We start from the raw sequence: 12,457 nt of genomic DNA on the forward strand, positions 1-12,457 counted from the left end.
CCGACGCCGTCGCTCCCGTCTTCCTCCACCATCGCCGTGCGTAGCTACACGAGGACGGTGGGGAGGAGCTACTGGGAGGGGAGGAGCTACTGGGAGCAGAGAAGATCCAATTAGTTCTGTTCTCACGAGCACAACGAGCTCATGTGCGAAGTCAATCACGTTATTTTAAACTTCTTTTGTCTGCAACATATTCAGGTTTCGTTTTGAGGAATTTGTCTCGACGTCATTAAGAGTTTCCACATTGATGTGGATCGATGAGGTTGGCGTTTTACTGGCGCCAGTTTAACGACGCGATCGTTTCCAACACGACGGAAACCAATTATTCTTTTGTCAAAGTGTTTAACGTCATTTTGCTGAGAAACCAGTTGAAGAACAGAACTAATTGGATTCAGTGCTGCCCCCTTCAGGTCACACTGAACTTCAGTCTCCGTGAAAAATTAAAATCAAATCAATCGTAAACCTTAGGATGAATCATCTCCACCGACACGCCCACCCAATCAGAGTGCACGTGTCACGCTGGCGGGATGATGACGGTGTCGGGCGTTGAGACGGGTGGAGATAAACTCGTGGTGGGTACAACCAATGTTGTATCATTCGCTCACAGTGACTCCTCCCCTTCCCCCTCCCCTTCCCAATCAAACGCTTCCTCGAACCTGTCGCACGCGCTCACAGGGAGGGGCCCTGGGGGCTTTGTCTGACTTTGTAACCAGCTTCGTCTCAGAGGTTTGTTTCTGGTTGACGACCTCACAAGCTGTTTGGGGGGTGGGGGGTTGAAGTGAGAACAGCTGCCGTTACAAGAATCACATGATCGCCGCCCCCTTCACTTTTATTAGGAACCTTGAAGGCAGTGATGCCCCCTCCTCTTATTCTTAGTCTCAGACTCATCAGCCAATCAGCGACCAGAGAATCTCCAGGAAAAATAGAATGCAACTTGTTTTTCTCTTCAGTTTTTGAAGATAATTTTTATTGCGTGATGCTTTTTTATTTGTTTTAGTCTTTGACAGAAAAATGCTTCCACTGGTTATAAAGTCGAGCACCGGCCAAGAAGTTCTGAGCTTCTAAAAAACAAAATTCAAACAGAAATAAAAATAAAAAGAACGGACAAACAAAAAGTAAGTTTCACTCCAGAAGCTTCACTGTGCACTTTGATTATCTCCGGGACCGTAGTGCATCTCTCTCTCTCTCTGCTCGACCGCTGAACTACGTCAACACAACGCTAGATTGCACGTTCTTTCAAGTTTTCAGTATTTTCTCCGTAAGCCTGTGTCTCCAGCTCGGGACTCCGCCTCCGCTCGCTGCGTTTACACATAAAAAAACATTATTTATCAAAGCTTATTATTTCTGAAGGTTTTCTAACAAAAAGCACAAAGTTCTCAACCCACAGTCGGTAGCATTCACTCGGCTGTTCTCACTCTCACGGTGTCAACCACACATAAAATGGGTTTTCAGGTTTTCTGGTTCCTCCCGTCTGGTCTCGTGTGGCGCCGTTTGTGACCTCGCGGCTCCGAGCTGTCGTTCTAATTACTTACTGTGCAAACATGTAAAATAAAGAGCGACGCAAACGTTTTATGCTTTTTTAAAAATGTGGTTAAACACGCTAAAAAACACCAATTGACTCTTTTCCCATTACCACGGACAAGTTAGCTTTTCTGCTATTTCCTCCGAGGCATCATGTTCGATGTCACGAGCACGATGAAGACGCTCTCATGCAGGTGTCGTGTTCCCATCACAAGACGAACACTGAGTCGACTGCAGTTATTTCACCCTGGAGAAATAACGAATGAACACGTTCACGTTGCAGACAAAAGCCAGATGTCGGTGGGTTTCTTTCACCGGTGGAAAAGGTTTAATTTCGCCCGAAACTTTATGCTTCCTGGCAGATGCTTTATCATCAGTTTACTTGTTTAAAACACTTTAAAAAAACGAATCATATTCGCAGGAACATGACCTGTTCAAGTCGGGTTGATGCTCACGGAGCGGAGGTCACAAACGAGGCTCCTTTAAGTGCTTCCTACTCGACCATCTGTGTTCACAGGAGGCGTTTCTGTTCTCGTACCATTTGGTTTTCCAGAAAAAAGGCTATTTGGTGCACAAGCACGTGGTCCAAAACTCAGTTTTATGTGTGGTCTCAAACACAACGTCCATTTGTTTCTCTTAGCTCCTCCCCCCGTTCACAAAAGGGGAAGGAAAAGAGGAAAAGACTCTTTGCCCCTCCCACTCCACACCAACTTTGGTCTCTGGTTCTAATCTGTGACGTTGCCATTTACACACTGGCAAAAAAAAAAAACAACCTCTACAGTTCGTATAAAAGCAGAAACCTTTTGTCCTTCAACTCTACAAAACTGTTTAGTGTCACTTGTGCTCCCCCTCCCCTTTAACCCCTCAGCAGCAGCAGTCTACATGGAGGAACGCTCCACAACTCGAGCGTCCGTTTTCCGTTATGCTACATTATTCTTGCTTCTCGTACGGAGAGGGACAGAAACAGACACTTGACATCATCATCACCATCTTCATCATCATCTCCTCTTGCATTTACCACAAACAAAGTTGGGAGTAAAGAAAAAGGAAACATCTGAAACATGAAAACGACTCCAGAAACAAAATAAAACTAAAAGCAGTAATAGAATCATTTGAGGTGAAAGAAAAGGTTTAAAATGGGAATGTTTTCTTGTCGTCTTCGTCGTCATTCGCATGGTTTTTTGAGTTTCTAGTAAAAAGTCTGAGCTGGAGTTTAGGTAGCAGCGGGGTCAACCTGAAACTCTGAAGTTGCCTACTCCGTTTCCTTCCTTCCCTCTGTCGCTTATTTTTTTTTCACATTCACAAACATTTAAAACTTCCTTGTGCAAATCAAGCAGTCTTTAGAAAGAATGCCCTCCGAAAAATGTTCTTGTAAAAATATATATAACTCCAAGGTGGCTGACGTGTGTGTTGCAGCAAGTGTTTCTATCTATCGTTTACGGGTCTGGTGTTGGGGGTCGTTTGTACTTCAACCAATCCTCCCCCTCCCTCCTTCCCTCACTCTTCCCATTCTCCCTTTCCCCGAGAGGGGGTTGGTTTGTAGTCTATGTGGGAGTGTGAGCAGACGGGTGGGGTTCATCTGCGTCCGGAGGGCATCTGTGCGTAGACGGGGTATGCGAGGCGGACGTTGAGCGAGTCGTTGTGCTGCACCAGCGAGGTCTGGTGGTAGTGGAGCACCAGGTCCTTCAGGCTGCTGTACAGGTTGTAGGGCTCCGCGAAGCCGAAGCCGCGCGGCGTGCTGTAGATGACACAGTGCTTCACCTCCCCTTCAACACTGACACACAAAAACACACTCAGTCAATCGAGGTGTCAAACAAAGTTCAACGTGATCTGAAGCAGATACATTTTGAAAACGGATGTTTCTTATAACCATGTTGTGTGTACTCACACTACAGAGCAGGCGTAGCAGCCCTTTTTGCTGCTCTCTCGGATGAGAAACGCTCCGTCGGGCTTCCCGATGAGCAGCTCCTCCGACTGTACCCGGTTCAAGTCCCCGACGAACCAGCTCTTCTCATCGCAGTGCGGCAAGTTCTCGTCCTCCTCAGTCACAAAGTAGGCTCTGCACAGACACGACAACAAGCACGTGGTGAGCGGGGAGGTTTTCATCACGGAGGAAGAGATACACGGACATATATACAGTAACAGCATCAACTCCATGATCTACTGAGAGATCAACACACCACAACACAAGCTGCACAAACACATGTGTTTCCAGGGGGACACAGAAAAGTGAGGAGCCAGTCTGAGAGGCCTTGTGATTCATAAACCAATCAGTTACACGTCAGTGGTGTTGGAATCTGAGCTGAATGAATATGTGCAGCTCATTTTGTGTTTCGCTGTATTGTGTGTATTTGCATCACGTGTGTCGTTTGCATTTGTGTATCTACATGTTTTTACAAGTTGCCGTGCTCTGACCTCTCAGGGCCACCGTACTTCTCTCATCTTTGGCAGAAGTTTTGGCAAAAGAAACAAAAAATGTGATCATGAAGTCGACTTACTCATCAGTGTTCTCGTTCTTGATTCCCAGCCAGTCGTTAATTCGTTTCTGTCGAACTCCTTTGTGATTGAGCCAGCTACAGAGACACAGAGAGAGGGAGAACCATTACTACCAGTATCAGTCTGAAAGGCTTCTTTCATTCACAGCAGCGTTCACGGTGCCCTGAGCAAACATGAGGCTGAACTCGTCTTCACAGAAACATTTGGGACGAGGCCAGAGACGCTGAAATGCCGGTGGACTCGTTCTGAGAAACAAAGCAGGAAACATCCAGAGGTCTGAGGACAGAGTGATGAACTCTGTCCTCAGAGATTATAGACACTGCATCTGACACCTTGATATAATCCATCAATGTGACTGACGACATGGTTTCTTTTGGTAAATCTGAAAACATGTATAATCGTACATATACAACTGCTTTTATATAAAGTCTGTAAAAGAAGATATTTCAGTGGGTTTGATCCACCTGAAGATTCACAGCAAATTCCTGTGAAACTATTAAAACTATTGTCAGCTCCTAAAAATGTTGAAATATAAAGAAACTGAACAAACCCCTCGAGTCTAACTCGCCTCCAACTTGTAAAACATTTCATCTTTCTGGTCAGAAAACCTAAATATACTGTACATCCCCCTCCTGAGTTAACAAATCTGACTGGAGGCTTAACAGCATCGTATAGATGTCAATGCTTTATAAATAGTCTGTCCTCAGAAGTCCTGCAGCTCTTCTCTGTCCTAACGGGACCTCGTCCTCGCTGCACTCAGGCAATTATCAGTAAATTGGCCTTTTAAAAAGATCTAATCTGCCTCTAAAATAAGTTCTAATGTGAAAAGCCGATTTCCTGATAACGTGGAGCCGCTTGTCTTGTGATGAAAGCGTCTGCACTTACACTAGATATTGGTCCCTGATCTTGCGGAGCTGTATGAGGTCGGGCTTCAGGCTGTTCATCTTCTTGTCCGTCTCGCGGTTGTCCATGGCTTGTGTCTTCAGGTCCTGCTCCAGCCGCACCTTGCTGTCGTGGATCTCTCCGAGCCGCGACTTGAGCTTCTCATAATTCATCATGATCCGCTCGATCTCCTTGTCGTTGCCCTCGCGGCGGAAGCGCTCGATGTAGTCCTTGCTGTAGCGCTCCTGCGTGTGGCACTGCTCCTCGAAGATCTTGATGGTCTCGTTGAAGGCTTCGATGGCCGTGCGCTTCATCTGGATCTCCTGAACGAGGGACGAGGTGGAGGTGAGCGAGTGGACGGAAACAAAAGCGGATTTTTCTTTCTGTTGAGTTTGTTCCTACCTGCGACGTCTTGGTGTATTCTTCGTACAGTCTGTCGTACTCTTTGCTCTTCTCCTGGTACTGATTGTGATATTCCTGGAGCTTCTTCCCAACCGCATCAATGTTATCCTCCTTCACCAGCTGGTCCTGAGGGATGGAGGAGGACGGACACAAGCATTAGAGATGGAGCCGTGCACAGAAACTCAAGACAGGAGGAGGAAGAAGGAGAAACTGCATGTTTGCTCCCTTCATCCCACGACTCTGCTCACAGGGAGCGACTCGTGCTCAGGCTCGTTAATAAACTACCCACAATGCCCTGGGTGTAGAGTAAGGTGTACTAACATATTGCATCGCTCTGAGTAATGACTCTTCTTGCAAATGAGTTGAGAAACGGAGGGAGGGTGTTCCAGAGGAAGACAGTGAGAAACAACTCTTTTTGTAATTGTGGTTGTGTGTGTGCAGATGTGATGCTTTATACGTGTTGTTGTGTGTTCACACCTGCTGGAAGCGGGAGATGGGGTACATGAGTTTGACGTCCAGCTTGGTGTTGTACTGAGCCAGAGACTCGTGTCTGTAGTGGCTGATGAGATCCACCACGGAGCTGAACGTCAGGGGGTCGGAGAAGCCGTACTTCCCGTCGCGGTGGTAGATCTTTATCAGCTTGTTGTTGCCCCCTTTCCTGAACACAGAGAGGAGACGAGCACATGATCAGACCAGATTCAGATATGTACAGTGACAAATATAAACATGGATCAGATTCTTGTTCACGTTTACACTTTAACGGCGTCGAGTTCAGGCCTCGCTTCCCTCGAAACACTATATTTCCAGGTCGGTGGGAGATTTGCTCCAGTTTACCAGGAGGCTGTGTCGGCAAAAAGCTTCTCAACACACGATTTTCCTTCAACTGTGGTTAACTGGAGGGACGGAAAGTGGAGCAGAGGAAGTTCTCTGCCAACTCCCGCCGTACATCCCCCTGTGGCTCTGAACAAACTTCATTCTTAACTCTGAAACAAACTGACGTTGGGCGGGAGGTAGTCTTTCTGTTTGAATGGAGGAAATTAATGAAGAGCTTCATCTGGTTGCCATGGTAACAGCATGATGGTATTACTAGCAGCATCAGCACCTTCAGGCGCAGTACTACAGTACTCCACAGTACTACAGTACACAGAAAAGTCTGAAGGTGTGAAAGTGCTGCAGGAGTTTACCTCAGTGTAAGAGTGTAGTCGCCCTGCATCTTGGTGGAAGCGTCCCGCACCAGGAAGGTCCCGTCAGGCATATCTCTGAGTTTGTCATTCACCTCTTCCCTGAAAACCAGAACGCACAGAGGAGAAGAAAAACAAAGTGTGTGAGAAGGTTGCGTGAGCCGTGCACATGGAGTTCATTTAGAAAAGTCTGCCTCCAGTTATCAGTGGTGAGGACTTTACCCCGCAGCCACACACCTTAGAGTAAACAGTCCATCAGTTAAATGATGTTGGGAGTGACTGGGCGGACTGGTCCCAGCTCTGAGTGTGTGTGTGTGTGTGTGTTATAGGTGGCAGACTGACTGTCTCCACTGTAGGTGTGGTTATCATCTGACTGTGCGAGCACACTATAGCTGAGCACTAACCTACACTTAGGTAGGTCTAACTCCTGATCATCAAAAACTCATCATTTACACTGAAATAAAAATAATTTCATGTCAACGTAAAACTCAAGGAAACTATAGGAGGGGGGGGGGGGCTTATCTTTCACTGTTCAGGATGAATTCACAGATAAAGACACACGAGCAGAAATGAACCTTTGTAACATCACAGGTTTCAGGGTCTGAACAGATCACAGGAAGGATCCAGACACACTAATGTTCCGTATAGTCGAGCCACTTCATGTGAAATATCTGTGTGATAAGATTTAATCAGCCTGTGCTATCAGCCCAGATGATGTTTCACTCTGATCTCAGTCTTACCTGGATATATCTCCCCAGTACCACTCTGCATCTTGCAGCGAGCACCCTGCTCCTCCATCCTTGGCGTTGTTGTTGCTGCCGCCCCCTCCCACCACGACCGAGGAGGGCTGCTGGGGCTTCGCCGGCTTTGGAGGAAGAGCTGGAGGAGGGAAGAGAGAACATGTTAGAAGTGAAAGAGAACAGGAGTGTGAACAGCCTGGGGTTCTTCTACAGCTCTGCAGCAAAGTTCAAACGTCCGTCCGGCGCTGCAGAGTCGAGGCTTCATTAACATTCAGAAATCTGGCTTCTTGTGAACATGTACACAAACAATTACAGCACACAAAGAAGGTTTCGTTGTGAAACATGCACTTCGTATGCAAATTACAACACAGGAGTTATTAATCACAGTGGCAGGACGAGCACGGCCCATAAATCCTCAGTCCTTTCTGTGGTTGTTATTGTAGCAGATCATGTTAGAATAACATTAAAATAATGTTAATGTCAGAACTCAGCTGACATGTGACTTAACTGCTGAGTTTCACTCAGAATCATTTATACCTGAAATTTAAATATGTTATGATGATGATATATATATTGACTCAACTTACATCAAGTCTGTGCATCAAGAGTAAAGTTTTAAATACTGTGCAGACTAACTATTAAAAGAACCCCACGACAGACATGAGCTCAAAGTTGATGAGTTTTGCATAATCACACAAAGGACAGTGTCCTCACAGGACAACAGGTCGGGTCAGGACGTCTGCAACTGGATTAAATCACAACTTCTGTTTAGGAAAAGTCAGTTAACTGTGTAGTGAGGACAGCTGCTGCTTTTCAAATGTGAGCGGAATCTTCCCTCATCATTCATCTCACAGAGTACGACTTTCATTTTATCATCAATAAACACAACAGAAAGGAGGCTGATTCAGACCTGAATGCTAACACGCGTGTTTGCTGCAGCGCTGCGTGTCTCACACACACACACACACACACACACACACACACACACACACACACACACACAAAGGTTTACAAGACTTCAGGCACATCTGGATACAGTTTAAGGAACAGCAGTGTAATTACTGGAGAGCCCCTACATCACAAATCAGTTACACACACACTCATGTGCACAGGATCCAGTAAAAGGGGAGCGCACGCTGCTGAATGTAACCAGAAATGCCACCGGAGCGGCGTGCTCTGTCAGCCGACCTTCGCACGTGACCGGAGCGCCCATCAACATTCTGGCCTCGCAAATTATACCAGACGACGCGCACACGCACGGTCCACTGAAACAGATGGGGGAAACTCCCACAATGCAACATGTGCAGTTACATGACCGTTACTCACCGGGTGTTAACGTGTCACTTTACTCACGGCTGCTGCTGCTATGTTACTGTAACACTCGACAACACACACCCCCCCGAAACCCCCGGGCCACTCCCCACGGACCACACCATTAAAACAACCTGTCACCGTTTCCACTGTGCCACTGATCCACTCACACCGTCACAGGGCAGTTGGACTTTAAAGCTGCTTTCACTGGCCACACGGGTTCAGCAGGTCAAGCTGAAAATAACGTACGACATCGTTTGACCTTATTAAATAGTTGTCAGGACACATGACAGCTGCCGATCCCACATCCAGCAGGAGCATCATCTTCATCCTCCACTGCAGCCGCTGCTTGTGCCCAATTAAATACATTCACATCCAATATTCACTCTGTTGTTATGGACATTAATGTGCAGCGTATATATAAATACACATGTTCTGTTTGTATAAATTGTTTCAATTAGACAGTTGAGCTGAAGCATCAGCAAACATAAAGGCTGCTGAAGCCTCTGCAGCCACCAGGGGGCCCCAAAACTAGAGAAGTATGAAGTGTGAGTCTTTCTTTCTTTTGTTGAGAGAATATATTTTTGGAGACATTTTTCATATTTAAAATTCCACACAACTGATGGTAAAGCAGGATTCTCACAAAGGCTTCGTCTGACTGACTCCAGCTGCGACCAGAGACGAGTGTGTTTGGTTTTAAAACACCACAGCTCAGTGTGTGTGTGTGTGTGTGTGTGTGTGTGTGTTGCTGAGAATACACAATCTGAATATACAAAGAGAAGTGATATCTGGTGGGATCTTTTCATTACGTCTCACAAAAACAGACGGACTGTTATTAATAAAACACACACATGCTCAGAGCAGATTTTGAGTCCAGAGGAATGTGCGTAGGAGCTCGGTGGCAGCTCCTCTTCCTCTCCCGCTCTTTGTTCCCACTTTCAACTCGTCCTCACTCTCTCACTCCTCCTCCTCCCTCACTCCTCCTCCCTCCTCCTCCCTCCCTCCCTCCTCCTCCTCTCGCACGTCAGTCACTGTGTTAGCACCGAAACTGTCATTCTGCAGCTGCACCGTTTCCCTCCGTCAGCACTCTGTGGACACGTGCACCTCCATAATATAACAGAGTGGAAATTCACTCCATATTTAAAGACAAGGTTTTGTGCAATTTAATATTCAAAGGGGAAATTAAATATTTGCAAACTGCTCAAACACACCGTGTGTGTGTGTCATACACAAAGAACAGTGTCACAACAGGACAATAGGTCGTTCAAAGAGCTGCAACTATTCATTTTCTTTTGCAATAAAATAAAAAATGGTTTGGAGTTAGGACATTTGTTCAATTTGTTAGTTTCCTCTCAAATTTGCATTAAACACAGAAATTTGTAACTGACAGCGATGCAGAAAACACTAAATGAAAGTTTGATGATGATTTATCACTTCAGCGTCAGAGAAACCACAGGACAATGAACACGCACACGCACGCACACGCACACACACGCACGCAGAGGTCCTTCGGAAACTTGAAGCGTTAAATTAAATCGGAGGTAGTGACCTTTGCAGCGTCTACGGAGCCGAACCCTCCGACATGCTGATCAATACTTCTGATCACTCCGTTATTTTTTTTAACCAGCTGTCCTGCATAAAAGAAGCCGAACACACAAATGACAACTGTCCGAACAAAGAGGACACATCTCCACAACGTGGTAGAAAATGAAAACTGGTCAAAATAAACCACTGTAGTGTAACAAATCTGGAAAAAAGATCACGACTGCACAACATCGCCCTGAGAGCGAGGGATGAACAAAGGGGACCGTCAGTGCACCGTCCCCTCCTCCCCTCCCCTCAGCAGACAAAGGAGCAGCGCTCTGCCACACACACACACACACACACACAGACACACACACACACACACACACACACACACACACACACAGAGCGATATCACTTGTCATCACATATGCAGCAGATACACACAGCTCTCATGAACAATGACTGTCAGCACGGACTGACACACATACAGGATAGACACGCACACATGCGCACACACCCACATGCACTCCGCATCCCAGCTGATCATTTGGGGGGGGGTGCAGCCCAATTCAGTAGCAGCGACCTAACATTAACAAAGATCCTCGCTGCAGCAAGAGTTCTCACACAACAGTGAATTTACTGCACCGACTGAGAGCAACTAAAAACTCAGAGCACGATGCACTAAACAGTTTCTGCATTTTAATCCATTTTAGTTTTATAACTTTACAGCCTGGTGAAGTGAGGAGCTGCAAGTGGTGTGTGTGTGTGTGTGTGTGTGTGTGTGTGTGTGTGTGTGTGTGTGTGGGCATCTACAGTATGTGGGTGTGTTTCAGCGTCACAGCTGTGAAAGCATGCACACATGGAGGCACTCTTTCCTTTTCCAAACTTGGCTCAGATTTCCACCACTTTAACTCTTAAGTAACTCACGTCTCAAATTAGTTCTGACATCGTCATTTATTAATATTTGAATTTCTAGAAACTGAGAAAAGTGGCAACTCTCATACATCTGAGAATCTGGAACCAGTTTGGGTTTCTACTTTAAATAAGCAACTTTCTGTCAAGCACCAGTTCCCACAAAGTTGCAGCACAAAAGCACAAGAGCCACAAACAATGAACACGAGTGCACGGACACACGCTCTGCAGGCTTCAGGTCGCGTGCCACAAGCTGAGTGACAGGAGGAAGGGGGGGGGCTGCAAAGAAACGACAGAGGGGGAAAAAAGAAGTAGAAGAAAGAAAGAAGAGTGGAACTGGACAAATGAAAAGATGTGGATCCAGATGGGAATGAGGGAAGAGAATTTAGCAACTGAGACAGTAAGAGAGAAAAACAGAAGAAAGAAAGGAAAGGAAAGAAGGAAGATGAGAAGAAGAAAGAAAGAAAGGGGACAGAAGGGAAAAAGAAGTAAAGACAGAACAAAAATGCAAAGACATGGATCCAGATTGGAAAGAGAGAGGTGGATTAAGCATGTGAGAAAGAAAGACAAGAAGAAAGATAGAGAAGAAAGGATGGAAGAAAGGATGGAAGCAAGCAAGAAGGAAACAAATAATGAGTGGAAGGATGGAAGAACAAAGAGGCAGAGGAAGAGAAAACAGAACAAATCTGTCCCGTTCTGTCTCTTACCGTCCTCCAACATTGCGCTCTCCGTTAGCTGCATGCTGCCACTCGTCTCTCAGCTGTTTCCCTCCTCCCTCCTTCTCTCTCACACACACACTCTCTCCCTCTCTTGCTCTCTCTCCTCCTCCTCTACCTCCTCCTCCACTGCCACCTCCTCCTCCTGCTCTCGGCTCCGCCACACTGAAGAAAAGACTGAGCGGGGCTGAACCTAAAAGACGGATGATGCGCTAACTAATCCGAGCGTGGAGGCCCGCCCCCTCAGCCAATCGGGAGGCAGGGTGGCGGGGGTCTAAACGGAGGAAGGGGGGGGGGCCCCCGCAGCTCATAAGGGAAAGAAAGAAAGAGAGAAAGAAAGAAAGGAGGGAGGTGGAGTTACCCGCTGGTATATCTCTTCCTTCTGGGGAAACACACAGCAGCATCAGGCAGTAAATCAACAGGTCGTTTCTATTGAGCACGACTGGCAGCTGAATGTGACTCGCACTTATTCATCATTTCAATTATTCACTCGCTCCCGTCAGTAAATCCACAGTGATGACTTCAAACCTTTTACAAAAATTAAACAATCAATCAATTGACACTAAAAAGCCTTAAATTCTCCTAATTGATTTTTGCAAGTGACCACAAAAAAAAACTGCAGGTGCAATAATATGAATATCACTTATGCATATAATTATCCAATTAGTGCAAGATTTCCCCCAGAGAATCCCAAAAGACAATATATGTGCATATGTGCATTTAAACTGACGATCATCAACATCCGATCTTAAAAACAGACAAAGAAATAATA

General features: G+C 46.1%; 1 protein-coding gene across 4 annotated transcripts in view; it reads right to left on the reverse strand.

The window, feature by feature from the left end:
• Positions 1 to 931: 931 nt before the first annotated feature.
• pik3r3b (phosphoinositide-3-kinase, regulatory subunit 3b (gamma)) overlaps positions 932 to 12,457 on the reverse strand; it is a 163,909-nt gene continuing 152,383 nt past the window's right edge. For 3 of the 4 annotated variants that reach the window (XM_035176540.2, XM_035176538.2, XM_035176541.2), the window contains 8 exons: positions 7,220 to 7,358; positions 6,483 to 6,581; positions 5,776 to 5,956; positions 5,299 to 5,424; positions 4,900 to 5,219; positions 4,017 to 4,091; positions 3,407 to 3,577; positions 932 to 3,292 (listed from right to left, as the gene is read on the reverse strand). In XM_035176540.2, coding sequence (XP_035032431.1) covers positions 3,094 to 3,292; positions 3,407 to 3,577; positions 4,017 to 4,091; positions 4,900 to 5,219; positions 5,299 to 5,424; positions 5,776 to 5,956; positions 6,483 to 6,581; positions 7,220 to 7,358 — 1,310 coding nt within the window. In that variant the 3' untranslated portion in view covers positions 932 to 3,093. Of the gene's footprint in view, positions 3,293 to 3,406; positions 3,578 to 4,016; positions 4,092 to 4,899; positions 5,220 to 5,298; positions 5,425 to 5,775; positions 5,957 to 6,482; positions 6,582 to 7,219; positions 7,359 to 11,676; positions 11,855 to 12,457 lie in introns of those variants that run through there. The other variant, XM_035176542.2, reaches the window with a different exon arrangement.

Source organism: Hippoglossus stenolepis, chromosome 14 (genome assembly GCF_022539355.2).
Source record: "Hippoglossus stenolepis isolate QCI-W04-F060 chromosome 14, HSTE1.2, whole genome shotgun sequence".
In the NCBI taxonomy this organism is placed as follows: Eukaryota; Metazoa; Chordata; class Actinopteri; order Pleuronectiformes; family Pleuronectidae; genus Hippoglossus; species Hippoglossus stenolepis.